At 24.2% G+C, this 15076-nt stretch overlaps 2 protein-coding genes across 2 annotated transcripts; one reads left to right on the top strand and one right to left on the bottom strand.

Annotated features, from left to right (window-relative positions):
• Position 1: 1 nt before the first annotated feature.
• Positions 2–9342, bottom strand: LOC122509882 (39S ribosomal protein L15, mitochondrial). Its single transcript, XM_043624189.1, has 5 exons — positions 8840–9342; positions 2529–2683; positions 742–907; positions 435–594; positions 2–350 (listed from the first exon to the last, which is right to left on the bottom strand). The coding sequence occupies exons 1-5, from the start codon at positions 8948–8950 to the stop codon at positions 49–51; spliced, it is 894 nt and encodes a 297-aa protein (XP_043480124.1). The 5' UTR covers positions 8951–9342; the 3' UTR covers positions 2–48.
• LOC122509879 (aspartate aminotransferase, mitochondrial) lies at positions 9343–14978 on the top strand. The gene is made up of 8 exons (XM_043624186.1): positions 9343–9580; positions 9939–10095; positions 10190–10318; positions 12250–12471; positions 12601–12757; positions 13245–13343; positions 13491–13807; positions 14031–14978. Exons 1-8 carry the CDS (start codon positions 9483–9485, stop codon positions 14151–14153), a joined length of 1302 nt encoding a protein of 433 aa, XP_043480121.1. The 5' UTR covers positions 9343–9482; the 3' UTR covers positions 14154–14978.
• Positions 14979–15076: the final 98 nt, after the last annotated feature.

The following is a 15076-nucleotide window of genomic DNA, read 5'->3' on the forward strand; positions in this document are numbered from 1 at the left end:
ATTTTGTCTAAGATAATTTTTATTCAATTAAAAATCAACATATTTACTCTAACTTGCATAATATTCTTTGAGATATTCGGCAGTTGGTTTGAGAATTACTTTATCTCGAAGACTCACAACCCAACCAGGTGCCAAACCATAAAATATTTGTCTCGGATCCTTTCTTTCCAAGAGCATTTCATAATTTGGATCGTCCTCAATTTTTGGTAAAGTGTAACCGTACTTCTGCGCCAATACAAGTCGTTCCCAGGAGACTTTCTCGGGATCCGCCAAATATCCTCGAGTCGCGGCACTTGAATAATATTCCAGACAATCGGTCGGTGGTAAAAGTCGACGAGGAATCGCTTCACCTAAAATTCGATTAAATTTCATTGTTTTTTCATCTATTTTTTTTACAGTTTATTAATTAATAATTGGTAAAATTTATTAATTACCCCTTTTGAAGAATTTCTCTGCATTTATCATACACTGCAAACTGTGCTGATCATAGAAGGAAGTTGTTATAACGCCACCGTTTCTCTCAATGGCAGCAATCACATGTTCCGTTGCCCATTGAACTTCAATGTTGATTTTTGCTGAAAATATTTCTATTCCCTAGAAAAAACAAAATGATAATTAAATTAAAAACTAAAATATTAATTATTATTATTATTTAATAATAATAATTAATATTTTAGTTTTATTGTTATTATTATTATTATAATAAAAAAATAATAAAAAATTTCAAAAAATTAAATATACCTCGTCTGTAAGTTGAACACCAGCTTGTCTTATATCGGGTTGTACAGAATAAACACCAGTATTAACTAAACTTACAAGATCTATAGGTTTAGTTGCATCTAATCTATTTGTATCAATCAATTTTTGTAAATTTAATAAAGATAGCGGAGGATATTCTCTTCTTAGACTGTAAAAAAAGTCATTTGCTTTACAAATCAATGGTTTTATCATAATCGTATAAGAATTGCATTCAGACTTCGTACTCATCTAGTAAAACCTACTATTTGGAAAATTTTTTTTACATTTGTGACTATTTTAATAAAAAAAACTTCCCAAAAGAATTTAATTATTTAAAAAAAAGGTTATAAAATTCTTTGTATAGGAATTTAATTATTTTAATGGAATTTTAATTTTTAAAAATTTTTTTGAAAGAATTCAATTATTTTCAAAAGTTTTGATAAAGTTTTCTTTATACCTAATAATTCAACACTTTTCAATATGGTTTTAATAAAATTCATCGAAAGAATTAAATTATTTACTAATTTTAATAAAGATTTTCACACGAAGTTAATTATTTTTTATAAATAATAAATTTCTTCGTTTAAATTAAATTATTTTTAGTACATCGTTAACTTCAACACATAATTATTGTTAGTACAATTTTCAGAAAATTTGTCGAAATACCTAATTGAATTATTTAAAAATTTTAATAAAATTTTTCACAAGAATTAAATTATTATTTTTTAACAAGGATAAATTTCTCAAAAGAATTCAATTATTTTCAAATTTTTTAAAATTCTTCACAAGTATTCAATTATTTTCTACTTTTAATAACATTTTCAACAGGAATTCAATTATTTTTTATAAATAATAAACTTCGTATAAATTCAAATATTTCTAGTAGAACTTTTATAAAGCTTTTCGAAATAATTGATTTATTTTCAAATTTTTGATAAAATTCTTCATAAGAATTCAATTATTTTTTAACCTTATTAAATTTTTTCACAAAAATTTAATTATTTTCATAAATAATAAAATTCTTTTTAGGAATTCCATTATTTTCATAAATAATAAAACTCATCGCAGAATTTAAATTATTGTTAATGCAATTGTAATCAAAATTCTCGAAAAATGTAATTATTTATAAAAATTTTATTAATATCTAATATTTCAATTTCAAAAATTTTCCTAAAGTTTGAATAAAATTTTTTGGTGGAATTTAATTATTTTTCAAATGTTTAACAAAACTTGCTGATAGAATTCACATATTTTTACAAAATAGTGATACTTTCTTTAGAAGAATTCCATTATTTTCAGTACAATTTAAATTAAATTTGTCGTACGAATTTAAATTTTCTTCGAAACAATTGAATTTGTATTTTTACAAATTTTACTTGTTTAACTAATAGCAAATGTTACGCGCGAAACGTGATATTCCATTTATTATTGTTTTGCAAATTATAAAATTTTTTATTTTCAAATATAAATTTTTAAATAATTTCATAATCAAAATTTAGAAAAATCACTTATTAAGTACAAAATATTAGGCATTTAAAAATTTATGTAAAAAAATTATTCTATTTTTGAATGTTATTTAATTTAGAAGCTATGAAAAAATTGAACCGTCTAATTTTTCGATAGCTACTTTTTGACTACTTTTTTCAGTCTTAAAGCTAATTTTTACTACTTTTTAAAAATTAATTGTCGAGTACGAAGCCTGTGAATTAATTGGCAGCTTATTTGAACAGAAAAATACAGTTTAGTGTTGTAATTCAATTTTCAAATGAGTAGAAAAACTATTTCATTACTGATGTCCTTTGTAGTAAGGTTCCTTTCCGAATCTCAGATAAAATGGATTGTTTCCAGTTTCATATCCAGGTCGCGTATAATTTTGTCTAGCCTTTGAACCTTTATTTCCGAGACCGTGTTTGTCTCCTCCATGCTGTCCTCTTCCTCTTTTATTCTAATTAATTATGATAATTAATATTAATAACTATCAACAATTTTTTACTTTATTTTTTAAATAATATTAGCAATTTTAAAAATAATGGAATTTAAAAATTTTAAATTCAAATTTTTGTTGAAAACACTAAAATAATTTAATTTTGGAGAAATTCCAAATAATTTATTGCAGAAATTCAATTATTTTTAAAAGTAATAAAATTCTTCTTATAACATTCAATTATGTTTAAAATTAAAAAAACATTCTCGACAAAATCCAAATTATCTTTGTAAATAACAAAATTTTTCACCAAAGTTCAATTATTTTCAAAAATAACAATAAAATTCTTGTCCTAATTTCAATTATTTTCAATATCTACTATTTTAATAAAATTTTCCGAGAAAAAATTCAATTATTTAAAAAAAAAATTTAATAAAATCGTAGACAAACATTTAATTATTGTCAAAAATAATCAAAATTTTACAGGAATTTAATTATTTACAATTTTTTTATAAATTTCTTTTCAATAATCCAATTATTTTCATAAAATTTTAATTATTATAAATTATTATAAAACATGAAGAAATCGATCTCTCCGAGTCTTCGACTCGGAGCAATCAATATCTTCATGTTTTACAGCAAAATACTTTTATAAGTTGTTTAATTTCAAAAAGGTTTGAATTTGTAATTTTTGAATGTCTTAATTCCTGTGGAAAAATAATAGGGTAAATGCACTAGTAGTCGGACACTTAAGGATACGATCTTATATTATGCTTTTTTTCTTGAAATAACAAATATCTACTGTGTTTATAAGCACATTATCAATTAAAGGAGTTCTTCAGGATTAAAAATCATGTAAATTTGTTACAAATACTTGAGTATTTAATAAAATATAAACATTTTAATAAAAAATTACGAATGCTTTAGTAGTCGGACACTTTTTTCCCTTGTTTCTATAGTCGGACATCTGTCAAATATTTTGGATTTATAAAGTAAAACAGATAATTTTTTAATTGATATCTGCTGAAAAATGGAATTAAAGCAAATTAGAAGTTATTTATATAATATTTAAATCCTATAAGTTTTAATATTTATGATTAATTATCAACAAAAATTTGTGCTACTCATTGCGCTACTCGAAAATGGTTGTATCTATAGTCGAACACCACGATTTTTAAAATATTAAATAAAATATTTATTGTTTAATTATTTTGTAAAATAACACTAATTCTATAAAATATAAACTTTACACATTCGTCCAGTATATTTTTTAAAGTAATTATCACAATGCATTTTTATTTATTTGCCAAAAAACACGAAAGTGTCCGACTACTAGTTCTGTTCGACTACACCCGCACTTACCCTAATAATTAAATATTTATTTAAAAAAGAAATCATTGATGTTTTCGAATAATTTTACAATTAAAGAAATTCGTAAAAATGTGAAGGAACATTTTTTTTTGAGTAAAATTTTTTCCTTTATTTTCGAAAAATTCAAAAACTTTCATTTTCAATGAATATATTTGTAATTGACAAATAGAATTTATAAACATTTGTTTCGTTTATTTTTAAAAAAAACTTTGAATTTTATTAAAACAGTTGTAATTAAAAAATTGAAATAATGTAAATTATTCCCTTATGAAAATTGAAAATTTTCTACAAAAATATTAAGAAACGGGAATATGTAATGTAACATTACCGCGATACGAGACGAGGCGATAATTTCAACTGTCTCGTCTTGTCTCGTTATTATAGGGCAAATTATCGTCTCGTCTCGTGTTTCGAAAATATTACACATTATCGTCTCGTCTCGTCTCGAGTGTCGAGAATGCTACACATTCTAGTTTTCTCTCGTCTTTTTTCTGTCTTTTTCAGCTTTTTTATCATTCTATTTTGGGTTTCGCTGCTGTTTTTCAACACTTTCTAATAGTGTGAACAAATGTAGAGAAAAAAAATTGTTTGACCTTGAAAAATTAAATTAAAAAATAAAATTTCATTTTTTTATCAAATGGGCAGTTTGTATTTTTTTAAAAAAAATTTTATCATAAAGGTGAGGTTTTTTCCTAAAAAAAATGTATAGGTCAAAACGTGGGACAAGAACTTTTAACTAGTCAAATTAAGCATTTACTTCTGCCGTGCACCGTCCCACAGTGGAATTTTTTTTACAATTTACTATTAAAAAATGTCTATAGCTTACAATTTTTAACCGATTTGAGTGTTCTTTGTCTTAAGTTAAAGGGGAATAAATTCTTAAGACATCCTTCGAGGCAGATTTTGGAGATTTTAATTATTTATAATTTTTTTTAAATCAAAGTTAACAAATTAATACACTTTTTTAAAAAAAGGAGGTTTATTTTCTTATTTCGTTGATGCACATGATCTAAATCAATTTAAATTCATCCAATATGACCACCAGATAATTAATAAAGCATAAAATAATTTATTTCAATTGTTATAAACAATATACAGCCCAACAACGCGCAGGGGCGGTGGATTGCAGAAGTAAATGTTTATTTTGACCAGTTAAAAGTTCTTGTCCCACGTTTTGACCTATACATTTTTTTTAGGAAAAAACGTCACCTTTATGATAAAAATTTTTTTTAAAAAATAAAAACTGTCCATTTGATGAAAAAATGAAATTTTATTTTTTAATTTAATTTTTCAAGGTCTAACATTTTTTTTCTCTACATTTGTTTACACCATTAGAAAGTGTTGAAAAACAGCAGAAAAACCCAAAATAGAAAACGTATTTTCGTTTTGTTTTAAAGAAACTACAAATTTTTCAAATATTCCATGTTAGACCAAAAATTTAAACTTTGACCCCCTCCAGTTTTAATATTTGTTTAAATAAATTAATAATATTTGGTATTTTTAATTGTATCTAATAGGACTACTGTTTCTGCAAAATTTTAACCCGATCCCAAACATTTAAAATTTTGACCTGGGTCACTTAATGTGGAACCCGTCATATACATATGTCTGTAAAATTTTGTTGGCACATTACGAAAACATGACTTGACGATTAAGGTGAGACTTGGTAGTCTTTCAGGTATTAGTCTGGTTTAAAATTTTAGCCATATTGGAATAAAAAATGTTAAGCTGAACAATAGTTACAATTTATTTTCAAATAATCAAAAATGCAAATTTTTTTATTTTTTGCATTAAAAAAATTGTTTTTGTCTCCAATAACTGATTACTTGTTTTGTTTATTATCAAATAAATTTTATTTGATTCAAATTCTGAATTCATTGGTTCAAAAATAATTTATTTCAATAAAATAAAAATTATTTCATTCAAGTTCGAGGGGGTATTTACTTGTGGTATTAGCGTGTACGCTCCTCCCGTAATAGTCACTTAATAGAGTGTAATAGAGCATTATTACGTCAGTGTAATACTACATAATATAGAGGTAATATCCTGTAATGATCAGTAATGCCCTGTAATAGATAGTTCTGTAATACCCTATAATACTAGATAATACGCGTAATAGCAGGAAAATTTAGTGTATTAGAGTGTACACCATTTTAACCAGTAATTACCCCCTCGTTCAAGTTCAAGTGAATATTTTCTTATTTTGATTCAAATCAAATAATTTTTTGAAATATAAATATAAAAGTTGCTAACTTTTTTAGATAAATATAGAACCCATTTTCACAATAATATTTAAAAATAAGCAAAGAAACTGAATTTATGAGCCAAACCCAAATTTTTTATTTTCACAATTTTTTTAAATTTATTTTTCCGTTAAATATTGCTCATTAACAAAAACACTGAAAAATGAATTAAATTTCAACTTTTAGTTAAAAAAGAGTTTATTTATTAAATATTATGTATAAAAAAATATAATTTATATAAAATATTTATAATTTCTTATATCTTGTTTAAAAAGACTATTAAATGCAACGTAAACAATAAAAGATTTTAGTATACATACTAGCTGTCATACCCGTCTTCGACGGGTTTTAGTTTCTACCAATACATTTAACAGTGTGTCTACCAATTTGGAAAATAAGGAAATAGCTCAGGAATTTAATTTGACCGGAAAAGAATAATAATTAGTTACCATTAGCTATTTCAGTAGGAAAATATTACTATTTGAATCAGTGATTTACTTTTTATTATCAAATTTTTAATTAGTTATTTTAACCAATTCAAATGCAGAGAACAATATTTGTCAATTTGTAGTACTTTAATTAATATATTAAAAATTTATCAAATTTCCCACCCAGTTTTTGGAGTTATAGTAGAGTCTAATTGGATCTAATTGTATCGCAAACGTTACGACTGCTAAAACCTAACATAAGACCTATATTTTGTTAAACAAAATAGACACCGTGTTAACTTTTGTCTTTACATTGCTCAAAACATCTCTAAAAGTTAAATCTAGAGTTAAAATAAAAAAAACGTTTTAACATATAAGTTTTTGCCTAGTGGCATATAATATGCTTGTATTGTATCACAGGTGACTTACAATTTTTTGACATCCTGCAATATCATTTTAATCATAAAAAATTTGCATTTTCAATATTTCTGAAGTTCTTGAAAATATTAGATTAATTTGATAAATAATTCTCAATTACACTATTTTTACGTCAAAATAATAATCAGAGACTCCAAAAATACTACTGAATTAAACTTCATAGTAATTAGTATCGATTTTTTAATATTGAAACTATTTTTATATTTACTTATAGGATAGTATTTTTTGCAAAATTATGTTAAAATCTGACTAAATAACATATAATATTCAATTTTAGAAAGTTTAAAAGCTATCCATTAAAAAATGTGAAATTTGGAAATTTTCCATTTTTTGAAGTTTTTGAAAATATTTTGATATTTACATCTTAGTTATAGGATAGTATTTTTTGCAAAATTATGCTAAAATGTGACCAAATAACATGTAATACTCAAATATAGAAAATTTAAAAGCAATCCATGAAAAAAATGTAAAATTTTGAAATTTTCGATTTTTTGAAAACATTTTTATATTTACATATTAGTTAAAGAACTTTATTTTTTTCAAAATTATTCTAAAATGTGACTAAATAACATGTAATACTCAAGTATAGAAACTTTAAAAGCAATCCATAAAAAAATAAAAATTTTGAAATTTTCGATTTTTTGAAAAAATTGAATATCTCTCGTTCTAATTAATATTTTTTAAATCTGTAAATTTATAAACCGTCCTTGGGTCAATACCTAATAACCTACCTAGTTGGACTTAAATCGATTCACATGTTTTTGTGTGATTAGGGTACAAAGTTTTTGTGACAGACATACATAATACATACGTACATACATACATACGTACATACATTAAATTTTTTAAGAATATTTTTGGAATCCCTGATGTCCATAATAACTAATCATGTTAACATTTTGAAGTTTTAAGCAATGTACAGACAGACATCTGATTTTATTAATAAGGATATCTATCATATTTTATATATGTTAACCGTAACTATATTTTCAGAATAAAACTTTGCCATTTAAAAAAAATTCTCGTCGAGAATTCTCGTCTCTCGTGACACCTCTCTCGTCTTGTATCGTTTTAGCGATAATTACAAAAATACTTTCTCGTCTCGCCTCTCGCCATTATCGCGGCAACACTAGTAATGTTTTTTTTCCCAAAATAAAAGAATGAGTTTGTGAACAATATTGATATTGAGAAATAAAAATTATGCATAAAATGGGTATTTTTTTCCTTTTCCTAATCATAATTTTTTAACAAATTTTCTATTTTTTATAAATAAACAAGAGAAAAATTTGCATAATTTAGATCAGTCAAACGAAATTTGTTATAAAAAACCATAAATATAATAAACAAAATATATTTTCGATTTGTCAAAACAAATTTTTTTTAAAGAAAAAAAAAAGAATACACAAAAACTAACTTCAGGTGTGGACAGAATGAATTACCTATAGGATTATTATAGTTAATAATAATAATAATTCTAATACTAATAATAATATTTTATATTTTATTAATTCTTTTATTTCTTTGGGTTAAATGACCTCTTGTTCCAGGTGATATTTTATTAATTAAAAATAGTAAAAGGTCCAATGAAATTTATTAAAACTTTTACTGTAATTAATGTTGTAAAATCATTTTTTACAGGTAAATAATAAAAAAATATTTAAATAGAATTATTATTATATAGAATTTACAATTTTTACCTTTTTTACTGCTCCGGGATGATTTTTGAGATTTGATATACAAACCCGGGGCAGGTTTCTTAACATTTGAAAAGCCAATTCCCGGCCTTGGTTTACAACGTTTCCTGCCATTGTTTATTTCTGATTGTTTAAATACTTATCAAAATATAAATATACCACCACGTTTGTTTATAATTAATTGATTCAAACAGTTTAAATCATGTTTATTTGGATCATTTGGATGTCAATCGTGTTGAGAACATAACCAAGAAAGTGAGGTTATGTTACACTTAATGGTAAACAGTGGTTCTCATTTATTGTTTTCTCTATTTTGTATCTTTTGAATTTTGATTAAATACTCAAAAAAAAGTTTTCTATATTTCCAACTTATTTTTAATTGATAAATTTATCATTAAATTGCAATTATTGTCAAAAAATACAAAAATTTCTTGAAAAGAGTAAAAAAACTTTTCTCTCTTCTTTACAGACTTTTTGTAATTAAACGTCATATCCCGTTGAAGATGACGTCAGGTGATTTCCGGCCGGCTGGTTCTTCCAGCCAGAAGGGCATTGAAGACGTTAAAGAGGAGAAGTGCTTTAAATTATTTTCCTGTTCTCCTGAATTGCTAATTATCCTCATTAAGTTTTTCATCAAATAACAACAATGGCTCAAAGTGCAAGATTAATGTCACTTTCATTGTCCGGTGGTCTTTTCAAAAGCGCTGGAAATGGTATTCCGATTGTATTGTCTCAAAAAAAGAGGTATGTAATCGATTCTTATTAACTTTATTAGAAAAAAAAACTCATTCGTCAAAGGCTGATTATCAGCAAGAAAAAAAATACGTATTAAAATGTAACAGTATTCGATTATTTAACACATTTGCCTTATCTGTTTTTTCTGCAAATCTTACAAACATTATTAATATAGATTAATGTAGATTTTTAATAATTAGAATTTTATGATTGATACTTTTATTTAAAAATCACAATTTTATGGAAAACATTTTTTATCTAAATTAATAAATTTAAAACATTTTTATCTATTAACAATAATTATTTTTCGAAAGTTCGAAATTAAAATTATTATTTACCTACCTAACTGATGAATAATATTTTTCAGCTCCTGGTGGAGTCACGTAGAAATGGGACCCCCGGATGCAATTCTCGGTGTGACAGAAGCATTCAAGAGGGATAATAATCCAAAGAAAATCAATTTAGGAGTTGGTGCTTATCGTGACGATAATGGAAAACCCTTCGTCTTACCTAGTGTTCTGAAAGTGTGTTACATTTAATAATTTTAAATAACTTAAAATCAAGTACTGGAAGAATTACTAAAAGGAAAGCAATCTAAATTTAATTTTCTATTTTTAGGCCGAAGAGAAAATGAGAGCCAAAAGTTTAGATAAGGAATACTCTCCTATTTCGGGAAATATGGAATTCTGTAAACACAGCATTAATTTAGCTCTTGGAGAGGATAACACAATAGTGCCAAATGGCTTGGTATTTATTTAAAAATATATATTATTATATTTTATACGTATTTTTTAAAATGTAATTTTAAATAGAAAATTCAGAGTTGACACAGGTCAGGGAATTCAAGGAATTCAGGAAAAGTAGAATTGGTCAGGGAACAATTAGGGATTTTTATTAAAAGTACTGGAAAAATTACATTTTTTGAATTCATAAGAAAATTCTGAATTTTGCTGACTTTTTTTGTTGCCTCATAAACTAGCAAATTACCACAAATTCTAATACAAAACCTTCAATTTTATTTTTTCTATTTTTGACAATAGGTTCTTTTTAAATAACTTAATTCTTGAAGAACTGTCATAAAATTATTACTTAGAAATTATTTAATAAGTAATTTTACTAAAATATTTCAAAATTAATTTTTTAATTTAAAAGAGTTGCGTTTACAATTTTGATAAATAGATGAACTTCAAAAAGTTTTGATTAAATTATATTCAAAAGTAATAAAATTCTTCGCAGAAATTCAATTACGTTAAAAATTTTTTTAAAAAATTCTCAAAATTTCAATTATCTTTATAAATCATAAATTCTACTCCGAAATTAAATTATTTTCAAAAATTTTAATAAAAATTCTTCACAAAATTTCAATTACTTTCGAAAATTTCCCTCAATTCAATAATTTTCAATATTTACCTACTATTTTAATAAAATTCTACGCAAACATTTAATTATTTTTCGTTATTTTCATAAATAATAAAAATTTCACTAGGATTCAATATAATAATAAAATTTCTCTAAAATATTCATTATATTCTAAAAAATTTAATTATTTTCAAACATTCTAATAAAATTCTTCACAGGTATTCAATTATTTTCATAAATAATTAATCTTAAATTAATCTTAAAGATTTTATTAAAATTCGTCGAAAGAATATTTAATTATTTAAAAATTTGTTGATAAAATTCTTTATGAGTATTCAATTTTAAGAATCATTCTATTATTCAGTAAATTATTTATTTTTGTCTTTAAATAATTGAATTCTCGTAGAATTTTCTGATAAAAATTGATTTAGAATTGAATTTCAGTTAAAATTTTTGATAATAATTGAATATTAAAAACATTATAGTTTGAAATTTTTTTTTTAAATAATTGAATTTTGAAAAGGTTTCAAATTAAAATATTTGAAAAATTGAATTTTTTCATTTTTTTAACTAACAATTCTGTAGAATTAATTTTTTTGAAAAAGTTTATTTCAATTTTTTTTTTGTTTTTATTTTCTAATATATTTTAATTGAAAAATTTTAAAATAATCGAAATTTCATAAAATTGAATTGTAAACAAATGGATTTGAAAATTCTCAAAGAACTTTTTTAAAAATTATTAAAAATATGTAATTGATTTAAAGAATAATTTTAGTTAAAAATTCTAGAAAATAATAATCGAATTGAAATGATGAAAATAATTTTGAAGGAGTTACAGTAACAATATTTGTATAATATAAAATAGTTATTTTATCACTCTGTCATCTTTAATTATTATCATAAAACTTGAAGAAGATCACTTCGAGTCAAAGACTCGGAGTGATCGATTTCTTTATATTTTATAATAATATTCTTAAAAGTTGTTGAATTTCAAAAAGGTTTGAATTTGACTCTTTTGAAGAATTTGAATTCCTATGGAAAAATATTAATGATTAAATATTTATTTAAAAAAGAAGTTATTGATGTTTTCGAATAATTTTAGAATTATAGAAATTCGTAAATAAATCTAATAAAACCTGTTTTTGAGTATCTAATAATTTTTAGCGTGAATCAGAATATTCTTCATTGTCAGGGAAAGAGTCAAAATTTTGTCTCGAAATCAGAGAAAAGTCAGGGAAAAACAAAATTAAATTTTTGTGGCAACCCTGAATTATATTTCAGGGTCGTTTATAATTTTTCTTTATTTTCTTCAATTTCAGAATTCAACTGTACAAAGTATATCGGGAACTGGTGCACTTTGGATTGGTGCAAAATTTATAGAACATTTCTTTCCTTATAGTCGTGATATTTATCTTCCATCGCCTTCCTGGGGAAATCATGCCCAAATAGTTAAATTAGCCAAATTAAATGCCAAGTCATATCGTTATTATGATCCAAAAACGTGTGGATTAGATTTTAAGGGTGCCTTGGAAGATATTTCTGTAAGTTATCAAAAAAAATATTTATTATGAAGATAAGAATTTTATGTTTTTTCTCATTTTTTTCTTTTAGACAATTTTTTTTATCATTGACGACAAATTATTGTTAATTTTTCTCTTTCTTTTGTTTAGAAAATTCCAGAAAAATCGGTTATTTTATTGCACGCTTGTGCACACAATCCAACAGGAGTTGATCCAAAGCCAGAGCAATGGGCGGAATTATCCAATGTGATAAAGAAACGAAATCTTTTTATTTTCTTCGATATGGCTTATCAAGGATTCGCCTCTGGTAAGACTATCTTTTTCTCTCTCTATACTGTTGAGTTTTTTTCTTTAATTTATTATAATTCACTATATGTGAAAATAATATGTATATGTTATTAATTTCCTTAAATTTTTTGAACGTTTAAATGAACAATATTTTTATCTGTTCATTATTTTGAAATGTAATATTTTCAAAAATATCTATATTAATAATCGTTGTATCCCTTTCAATTAAATGGAAAATAATGTAAATATTTTATAATTAAATATTTATTTACTTAAATATCAATTTTTCAAATATAAAACGCAATATTTTGGAATGAAATTCAAATTTAATGAAGTAATAAAAATATCGTCGTTCATTTGAACGTTCAACATTTTAGAAACATTATTATTATTTTTTAATTAATAGTTTTAATGAATAATAATTTTAATAATAGTAATGACTTGAGATAAATTATTTTATTTTTACTGACAACAATTGTAATTAAAATGAAATTTCCACTGTTCAGGAGATGTAAATAAGGATGCTCAGGCTGTGAGACATTTTCTAAAAGACGGTCATCGAATTGCTCTGGCACAATCGTACGCAAAGAACTTTGGTTTATATGGTAAAGTTTTTATCTTCTTTAAGAAAATTTCTGTAATCACCAATATTTATCATAATTTGTAACTTAATTGTATTTAAATTTATTTTAAGTAAAATATTTAATTGAAATTTAATTGAATGAAAAATAAAAATTGAATAATTTCTCCAGGCGAACGAGTGGGCGCTTTCACATTGGTTGGTGCAGATAAGGACGAGGCTGCTCGTACTCTTTCTCAGCTTAAAATCTTAATTCGACCAATGTACTCAAATCCACCAATTCATGGGGCACGAATCGTTGCAGAAGTTTTGGGCGATTCAGCTCTGAAACAAGAGTGGCTTGCTGATGTTAAGGGAATGGCTGATAGAATTATATCAGTGCGGACGAAACTCAGAGACAATTTAAAGAAGAATGGCAGTTCTCGCGATTGGTCACACATTACCGATCAAATTGGAATGTTCTGTTTCACTGGTCTTAACGCTTCTCAGGCAAATGACTTTCGATTATTTTTTCCACGCTTAAAATCAACAATAGAAAATAGAATTAAATATTCAATTAATTAATTAATTAACCCTCTGCTTACTCAAATTACCGTCATCGACAAAACAGAATAAGCGTAGGCAGAGGTTTGAATTTAGTTGATTAATTCGAATTAATTAAATTATTGAAGAATAAAAAATTATTAATTATTTTGAATTCTCAACATTTCAGGTGGAGAATTTGACGAAAAATTACAGCGTCTACTTGACGAAGGACGGTAGAATTTCAATGGCAGGCGTTACATCAAAGAACGTTGACTACCTTGCTCAAGCTATTCACGAAGTGACAAAATAAAAATGAAAACTCAGCAAGATTTCTATCAAACCGAAGGAAACAATTTTTTTGAATTGTTTTTTTGTTCTTGACCTGGCTATATTTTCAATTGTTTTATTTATCAATTTTATGGTAATTTTTTTTCGCCTTTTTGCATTTATTTGTTTTTTAAAAAAGCATTTAATTCAAAATCAAAAAAATGTAATTTTTAAAATTTTATATACACACGAGAAACTGTTGAAAATTTAGAAAAAAATCTTTCCGACACGTTGTTCTAGAGTATTTTACATTATAAATGAATTTGATAGTAACATTTCGAAATTGGAAAGATTGTAAATGAGAGAGATAATATTTATCTGCTTAAATTGATTAGTAACCAAAGTTTGTGCCAAATACTTTCAGAGTCGTTAAATAAAGGAGATTCCAAGAGATTTTATAATTATGTATGTAATAATAATAGTTATAATTAATATTTAAATATTAATTAATATTTCATATTAAGTATTACTTTTAATATTGCATTTATTTTAAGAAAGTCTGTTTTCAATTGTTAATTTAGAATTTTAAAAAGTGTTATCTTTTAAATGCAACAGTACAAATGTGTTTCATATGCGTTTATTTTCCTGCAAAACAAAAAAAAGTACAATCTTTATATTTTATTCTATGCTCGAAAGTATTCGCTTTACTTTGGAATAATAATAATTTCAATGCTTTAATAATTGTATTATTGTATGCAATTACTTTAGTTAAATCAATAGACTAATTATTAAATACATTCCGCAGTCTGAAATAATTATTGAATATCTGTGTATATATAAAAGAATATTAATAAAATCTGAAATATAATATTAAATATTTTTTATTTCACAATTAGAAAGTTGGGTGCATGAAAAAATAAAAGAACAAATTTCCAACTCGTAGAATGTTCACAAGATCGAATTTTC

This window comes from Leptopilina heterotoma, unplaced genomic scaffold (assembly GCF_015476425.1).
Source record: "Leptopilina heterotoma isolate Lh14 unplaced genomic scaffold, ASM1547642v1 Lhet_63, whole genome shotgun sequence".
NCBI classification, from domain to species: domain Eukaryota; kingdom Metazoa; phylum Arthropoda; class Insecta; order Hymenoptera; family Figitidae; genus Leptopilina; species Leptopilina heterotoma.

Bases quoted from the DNA above. Each gene is read 5' to 3' on its own strand.
- LOC122509882 (XM_043624189.1), bottom strand. From the start codon at position 8,950: ATGGCAGGAAACGTTGTAAACCAAGGCCGGGAATTGGCTTTTCAAATG. The intron at 908-2,528 runs GTAATGAAATAG...CTTTTTTTACAG, and splicing joins CCTTACTACAAAGGACATCA to TCTAAGAAGAGAATATCCTC. The intron at 595-741 runs GTATATTTAATT...TGTTTTTTCTAG, and splicing joins GTGTTCAACTTACAGACGAG to GGAATAGAAATATTTTCAGC.
- LOC122509879 (XM_043624186.1), top strand. From the start codon at position 9,483: ATGGCTCAAAGTGCAAGATTAATGTCACTTTCATTGTCCGGTGGTCTT. The intron at 10,319-12,249 runs GTATTTATTTAA...CTTCAATTTCAG, and splicing joins CAATAGTGCCAAATGGCTTG to AATTCAACTGTACAAAGTAT. The intron at 12,758-13,244 runs GTAAGACTATCT...TCCACTGTTCAG, and splicing joins TTATCAAGGATTCGCCTCTG to GAGATGTAAATAAGGATGCT.